This window comes from Colias eurytheme, chromosome 9 (assembly GCF_061535395.1).
Source record: "Colias eurytheme isolate Ceu_HAF_F1 chromosome 9, ilColEury1 Martin Lab GWU primary, whole genome shotgun sequence".
Taxonomy (NCBI): domain Eukaryota; kingdom Metazoa; phylum Arthropoda; class Insecta; order Lepidoptera; family Pieridae; genus Colias; species Colias eurytheme.
The window spans coordinates 9504527-9513028 of NC_142988.1; the positions used below are offsets into that span (position 1 = coordinate 9504527).

Genomic DNA, 8502 nt, shown 5'->3' on the forward strand with positions numbered 1-8502 from the left:
TAACATCAGTAATTATTATATTTAAAAAATATGATGTTATACGTTTGAGAAAAAATCTTCATCTTATCATAATAATTACAATTTTATTTTTTTTAACGTTGTCAATTTCTTTACAATTTAAAAAAAATTCGCTAAACAAAAATATGTACATAGGATGTTAGCTGGAAAAGCTAATTCTATAATACGTTTTCAAATTGAATAGTAAGTGCACCAAACAGATTCAATAAAACCAGCGGAAAGGGTAAATATTTAAAAAAGTAATACATTTCTGTACATACGTACATCGTAAGAACGATGTTTGCTAGAGCAAGACGAAAATGTTTATTTTTCAATTGCTTTCCTTTTAACTTATCTTTGTTGAATATCATTCTTACTATAATAATACTACTGTTCTGTCCTATTGCCCCTTTTTTCGAGTTTTTGCTCCATAATATCCTCCCTTGTGCCTAAAAAAACGTTTAGATAGGTACAATTTTCGGAATCGATCGAACTGTTCTCGAGTTTTACGCTTAGCAACACATTTGGCGATTCATTTTTATAATATACTAGCGGTCCGCCCCGGCTTCGCCCGTGGTACATGTTTACGTTTTCTTTACATAAGAACCATCCTCGTACTTCAAGGAATATAATAAAAAAAGAATTATCGAAATCGGTTCAGCCGTTCTCGAGTTATGCGCTTACCAACACATTTTGCGATTCATTTTTATATATAAGACTAGCGGTCCGCCCCGGCTTCGCCCGTGGTACATATTTACGTTTTCTCTACATAAAAACCATCCTCGTACTTCAAGGAATATAATAAAAAAAGAATTATCGAAATCGGTTCAGCCGTTCTCGAGTTATGCGCTTACCAACACATTTTGCGATTCATTTTTATATATAAGATAATAGAATAGATTATAATTATACTGCATTACACAGTTACCTATATCTAACAATATCTTTAAAATTCTTTATTTAATAAAATAATATTATTTTCAATTAAATAAAGAAATCATAACAAAGAAAATGTACGAGGTGAAATTGTTTTTTTTTTGGAACAAAGCTAACTACTAATTTAATGTTATTATATATTGATATAGTTTTGATAAAACTATTTAAAATGTCGCTTTATTAATAGATTTCCAGACAAAATGTAGTGTACATTCTAATAATGAATCTATAGAACAGGTGCACATCTTCGAATCGTTGTTTAGATCGGATATAATAAACAGTCAGCTAATAAAGTTTTAAATTAATTACGCGTAGTAATACTATTCCTGTGAATAGAAAGATATTATCGTTTGTGGTTACATTTCCTATAATTTATAATAATTGATTTATACTATTTTTGATAAATGATTTTAAATACATATTGTTCCCAATAAGTGAGGTGAGAAAATAAAAGAACATGTATAATTAAAAAAAAAAAAAATATATTTGCAAAACTTTCTGCCAATCCAATTAATCTGTGCCAAGTATCGAGCCACAGTCGACAGGTAAGGGACGCCAATAATAATGTAGTTCGTTCCAATCTGATGTTGGCAGTCTTTACATTATTGTTGTCTTTGTCATTATTTAATTCTTATAAAATAAAAAATATTAAAAATACATTCAAAAGAAAAATAGCATATCAAAAGTCCACAGATATTAAATACACTATATAATAGAATAACAAGAAATAGAAACGTCAAAGTGCCAAGAGATGTAATAGACCGATACTCACTAATCACGCTTCAGGGAGCTACAGTTGGTTTTGAACTAGTCATTAAAATAGATCTGACGTCTCACGGCGAAGACAATACACGTCGTGCGGAAACAACTGTACGAATCGATTCACTTTGTGAGCACCTCCGTGACGCGACTGACCATTTCAATACGTCTCGACGAACTCCCGGCTAAACTATAATCGTTATCTCTTAATACCATGATTAATGAACGCTCACAAAACAGTGATAGACTGACAAGTGATTTATGAAATCGTCTATTTCTTTTAGCAACCGTTGGACGCACTAATGTATTACTTCTTGCTCATTTCGAGCGGTGTCTCGTAAATTTCTTTCAGTGAATAGTATGTGAGTGAATCTGTATCAAAAATGCTAGAGAGATTATCCGACTTTATGGAATCGTATTGAACATTTTTATAACTTTCTCTAATCCGCCATTGAGCTAATTGTTCGTCCGTCGGTTGTATAGCTGATATATAACTCACATCATTGCTATTCATACTTTTAGAGCTTTTAAATGAAAACGATCTCTCCAATGAAGATAGACTTTCTATCTGATTTGAAACTAAAAATATATTATTCATCTCTCCATCAGTCAAACTGCAATCAGTTAAGGTATTCTTACGCAAAGGCACATCTGGGGGAAGAATAAGGGCATTTATTTCTTTGTGTTTTACAAACAAAATTCTTTTGTTGCCCCTTAATAAATGTGGATTACAATGGATTAAAGCGTATATGCAAATTGCACCACATATAGCACACATTACTGATATAAGTATATATCCGATAATGCCATGGAATTTATATATGTATTTATAGGTATCAATATCGGCTAAAGTGTATGAGACGCATTGATTAACGTGTATATCTCCAGATTTTGTTTCAAAGGGACAAAAAGCATATCGAATGTTCGATTTGGAGTCAAATATTCTTAAAGAAGAAGGCATTCGACTTAAACAGTAAATTTCGTTAGGACATGATGACTTATACCAGAGTAGACCTTGGTCTGCCCTGCTGCTTGATGACAATTCTACCATAGAGTGATGGTTACTGCGAACTGAATATGTGAGACTTAACCAGTTATTGTTATGGATAATAATAGTTGAATTATTTAATATTGACAACCAAAAATTTCTGACTCTCTCCACTCGTTTTAGATTTAAATAACAACCACCATTATACGGATTAATAATGTGAGTTTTGTTTCCTATAATATGACTGCCTTTATAACAAATATCATTTATATTTAAAGGAGTCCTATTTATTTCATCGCAATTAGTTACATCTTCTTGATCAGATTTAATGACCGTTATGTATTCTCCGTTTGATTTATTCATGCAATAATAATTAAATTCAGAAAATGTTAAACCATTCAAGCTGTTAGGGTAACGACACATCGGATCCACCATAAGTACATCTCTTGGCAATAAACTCTTAAACATTGAATCAGAACAGTCACAATTCCAAGGATTATCATGTAGGGCTAGTCGTGGTTGCCGTGGTAGAATCTTATCGAAAAACCCAGCCGGAACAATTTTCAAATTATTGTCATTCAAATATAATATCTTAATATTTTCCAAATAATCAAAAGCACCTTCTCCAATCGAGGTTATCCGACACGAATTCAAAAACAACGTTGTGCACATCCGTAACTTCGTGAAGCTTGATCTATCCAATATATTGTAAAACGGATTTATCGCAAAGTCTACAACTTTTAGCCTAGCGAGATTCGTTGAGCCAGTAATATAGGCGGGATTCCACATAAAGCTCGCTTTTATATCCAAGAATTCTAAAGTGTCGTCGACAGCTTGCAAAGCGTTTCTTGTTATATTTATAAGCTTGCAGTCTTTGATATATAGTTGTTTAAGACTCGAGAGTCCCACAAAGGTTTCAGGTCCCCATGTGGTTAACTGTATATTTTCTAGAATGAGCGCCTGTATGTTATTGGAGAACTGGCTGATAAAAGCGCACGGTGATATGTGCTTCAGATTGCCACCGACAATAGCCAATTCATTAACATTGCTACGCGTTCCCGAGAGCCAATTCTGCGGCAGTGTATTGTTTGTGAAGAACGGCTGCTTTAAAATTAATATTATGCTCTCACAAGTCGCATCTGCTTGCTGTAACAATATATTAAACGTTTTAGACGGTTAATTATAATAATTTACCTTGCTCTACACGAAACGATTCTAAAAAACAGATTGTACCATAAATAACATAACGCTATTAATTTATTGTATAATGTACTAATAAACTTAAATTTTAGTAATAAATAACACCCATAAAGTTTTATCAAGTAATTAATATACCTAATATTTGACATTTAATTAAAGATTGATAAGCAGATTGTTATCGTACAAAGGAAATTAAAGAAATGTAGATCTTAATCTACAATAAAAGCTCCTAAACGAAAGGTAATTTCAATAACAAGATTTTACCCAAGCAGCATCCACGATATCACTTTCGTATTCATCGAAATAAGGTGCCATTTTACAAACAACATAGCACTCTCGCACTCGGCAACGGGAAGCGGGTTTTGGAGGTGGTTTTCTCGAAGTAACAGCCATCAATAGAATCAAAACGAAACTCGTCACTATTATCATTCCGAAGAAAATTTGAACGATCAATCTTAGCCAGCCTCGACTACAAGAAGCGTCCCTGTAATTGTTTATTTTTACAGAATATTGGTTTGCGAAAATCTATACTAATATTATAAAGCTTGAAAGAGTTTGTTTGTTTGAACGCGCTAATCTCACGAACTACAAGTCCAATTTGAAAAATTATTTCTGTTTAGATAGCCCATTTATTGCTTTTTTTTATTGGCTTTATATCATCACGTATCAACACTCAACAGGAGCAGAGCACTGCGGGTAACACACAGGTATTATAATTGTAATAAAAATGCTGGGTTAAAAATAATTAAAGTTTCAAAACGTAAGAACACTATAATTTCAATATAACTAAATCTTGGAAAGCTGAGTGACGCAAACATAAATTGACTGGAATTCAGGATTACGCAACGATTGACATCAAGTTATATTATCAGGAAACCTAATAAATCCTCAAACAACTATTAAAAAATAAGAACAATAAATGAAATACCTTATTACAGATGCCGTCATCTTAGGGACGAATATTCCATCACACTTGGCTTCCACGTGTTGAAAACAATCACAAGTTGTTCGCAAGCCTAACCGCACGCTTTTGTTAACTTTAGTGACAGATACACCATTAGCTGTCTCGAATAATCCATAACACGATAACACCTGATAATGGCGTTATATCTACCTTAATGGACTCATAAGAGGAATTTATTGAGTCAACATTAGAATGATTGAATGGTTCTAATTTCATGGACAAGGATAAGTACGATATAACTATGTATTTCTATAGTGCGTAAATTGCTTATCAATTTTGGTATGACATATTTATGATCTAGTCTTCATTTATAGATGATAATGAGAATAGGGATTATAAAGACTGTTGTATAGTTTGGTTAGAGGTAAACTAGATCACAAATTTGGATAAATGCTATTGGTTTTTTTTAAAAGCTACTGTCTAACAATTTAAGATATGAAATTAAACCTAAAATAACCAAATTAAAATTATTAATTGATTAATAAATTCATCGAAGTAAAATTAAATAATATTTAAACAGCCCTTAAAAAAACAACTACATTTTTTTATGAATCATCGTTTTTCGCTATTTCTTAAGATTTAAGAAGCAAATTAAATCTTATTCAAAACGCCGTTCAAATTTTAATGTAAAATTAAGTAAGATTAATTGGACTCTATAATCTACTTCTATTCAAAATTTATTCATTGACTTTTTTTTTAATTATAGATTAACATTGGCTTAAATAGATAGACTATTGACTAGAGCAACAAATGATGTATTTTTTCCTTTTTAAAAACCTAGTCTAAAAAAAATGTTTAAATATATATCTATTCAAACTCGAAGATAAACTTGTTTTTAACCTATTTCATAATTTTATATTATGTATTACATTTCTCTCTTTCTAAAAAGTTTTATCGATAGCTTTTTCAAATCAAAAGCACACTTTAATAACCAGAACTACATTTGTTTCTAGGAATGATCCATATTTGTTTGAACAGAAACTGAGTTAATAACTAATGTAAGCATACATATATTTACATTAAGCCAGCGTATTTGAATTTCAGCGAACCGCTCTCTTGTAATTACGAAATGCATTTGCTGCTTTAAAGCTAGTCAGTTGCCTCGCCTACTTTTTAATTGAAAAGAAAAATAGAAGTACAATTGTTTGTAATAGTTTTACAGTATCGAGTATGTTATCTGAGGATATTTATTTTTACTATGTTTTGAGAAAAGTATATTCATTAATTCGTATTGGTATTTGAGGTAAGTAATACTTTCCTATTTTATTACTCTCCTCATTTTTCAGACGTTACTGTAATAATATTGCGGTAATCAATTCACCATAAAAAGTGAAACTACGTTTTATCAAGGTAACGATATCTTTATGGGTAAGTAACAAGGCACGTACCAGAATATAAAATTAGAGTTTTTTTAGTTGTAATGCCTACTTATTATTTACAATATCTGACTGATTTATGAACAATATTATTCAGGTAATGGGTGGAGAACAACAAGTTCGAGTGCATTGAATGAAAAATAAATAAAATCTTTCGTTTTCACCTTTCAATGATTTTTACATATCACACCATTTTCATTTATATTATACAGGGTGTCCCACTATTGGTATATTAAGCGCGAAAGGACTTGTAGTTTTACATACACTGATCACGTAAAAAAATACTTAAACAACAAAATTACGTCAAAAATTTTTTGCTAAATTTTTCCTGAAAATCCATGTTTTGTTCTCTGACTTCGCGCAGCCGGCATATACCGCTTCTCTAATATGAGCATTTTGTCTATAAAAACATAATCTTAAACGATAGCTCACGTGCTGGTGGCAAAGTTGGGCGGGTTGCTTGTTAGGGGTGTACACATAGAGTTTTAAGAATTCATATATTTGAAAAAAAAATGCGTCTGGAATTTTATAAGTATTTTTTGCGTACTCAGCGTATGCAAAACTATAACCTCCTTTGAGCTTAGTATACCAACAGTGGGACACCCTGTATAAAGGTTTGAATTCGAAACGTCTACTCATAATCCATACCTTAAGGTTACGTCATGAGGGACTACGAACTGCAAGTTATCAATATTATAAAAAGACTAGCGGCCCGCCCCGGCTTCGCCCGTGGTACATAATATGAAAAATAGATGTTGGCCGATTCTCAGACTTACCCGATATGCACAGAAAATTTCATGAGAATCGGTCCACCCGTTTCGGATGAGTATGCAGACTAACATTGTGACACGAGAATTTTATATATAAGATCTTATTTCAAGATATTTTAACAGAAAAGCATTTTTTATATTGATTGGAAAAAAGAATTCACGTAGGTATAGATATAAGTTTATACCAACATCTTGATTCAGATATAATTTTACATAATTTGTGTATGGTTTTACAATAACTAGTATAGATAGTGAGACAAGAGACTCTTACAAATCGTTTATAATAAAAAAACATTATCGTAAAGCTTAGCACTGAACTTAAAACAAAGCAATGCTTTATATTTAAAAAATTCTGGAAGTCACATCCGGAGTGCTCACTGCTCACCCTAATTAATTCATTACAATAAATATGAAATTAACCTTTTTAAGAATTATTATTTATCCTTGACCTGCTTTTTACCTCCTTCCTTATCTTTATAGTAGGGTTACGACGGCTTCTTTTTAAATTAACATTTCAGTGGGGAGCTATAAAATGAATCATAAACAACGCCTGACATGCGATTTAAAAAGGAAACTTAAATATTAAGACACAAAGCTTCATTGCTCATTATGTTTATGGAATTATTATTATTTTTTAAAGAACTTCAGTGAAATATTTTTGCAAGAGTGGGCGATCTAATCACTTGCCATAGAGTCATTAATTTATCCCGGTACCATTTAATTTGTAAACTACATTTACAAAAGCTTACATTTGTTTACATTGTAATATTTTATTCATCTACGAAAACAATCTCTTGTACATTTTTCAGTTCAACGACTATACACGCGATAGAATGTAAAGTGGTGAGTGAGGAAAATTTCTTTATTAATTATAGAATTCATTAAGCTTAATGATTAATTATTTGGAATCAAACAATTATAAAAAAAATGTATAATAAAATTCCAATGCAGTTTTTAAATTTTGAAAATGAAAAGCAAAATAATCTCAATCACACAATATGTCTTCAAACCCAGCACGTTTTAAAATCATAAATAAAACAAGTTGCATTATGAAAAGTCACCAGATCCATTTCGAAGTATTATTATTTATGGTGGAAGACGAGTAATAGCAGAATTGTTAGCTGAACCGTGTGTAGCGGAAACAATAAATCATGTGTCACAGCGTAGCTTCAGTTTCTATTAGTTTCTCCGTTTATCGTACCGGGAATTGTAACACGGATGTTAAAACATCATTTGTACCTACAAACTAATGTAACCACGTAACACTTTAATAACTCTTAACTAGCTGCTTGTCCCGGCTCCACCCGAGTAGACTTTTTGTATGAAAATGAAAATTATTATTTTTAAGACTTATTATCGTAATCCTAGCGCGTAGAGACAATTCCAATAAGCCAAAAAACATGAAATAATTTCAATTGAGTTATTGGTCGAAACACAATTTTCTTTTATATTGTTCTACGTATGGTTTTTAATTGTGACCATTACAATACATTTTGGATGCATATGAAAAGA

General features: G+C 31.4%; 1 protein-coding gene across 1 annotated transcript; it reads right to left on the reverse strand.

The window, feature by feature from the left end:
* Window positions 1-1999: 1999 nt before the first annotated feature.
* LOC149906040 (uncharacterized) lies at window positions 2000-4828 on the reverse strand. Its single transcript, XM_090105264.1, has 4 exons — window positions 4817-4828; window positions 4418-4465; window positions 4145-4366; window positions 2000-3826 (listed from the first exon to the last, which is right to left on the reverse strand). The coding sequence occupies exons 1-4, from the start codon at window positions 4826-4828 to the stop codon at window positions 2000-2002; spliced, it is 2109 nt and encodes a 702-aa protein (XP_089961390.1).
* Between the last annotated feature and the right edge of the window lie 3674 nt (window positions 4829-8502).

Excerpts from the sequence above, each read along its gene's own strand:
- LOC149906040 (XM_090105264.1), bottom strand. Across the intron at positions 4,367-4,417 it reads AAACTCTTTCAAGCTTTATA|AGGGACGCTTCTTGTAGTCG; the intron begins ATATTAGTATAG and ends ATAAACAATTAC. Across the intron at positions 3,827-4,144 it reads ATATCGTGGATGCTGCTTGG|CAAGCAGATGCGACTTGTGA; the intron begins GTAAAATCTTGT and ends ATATTGTTACAG.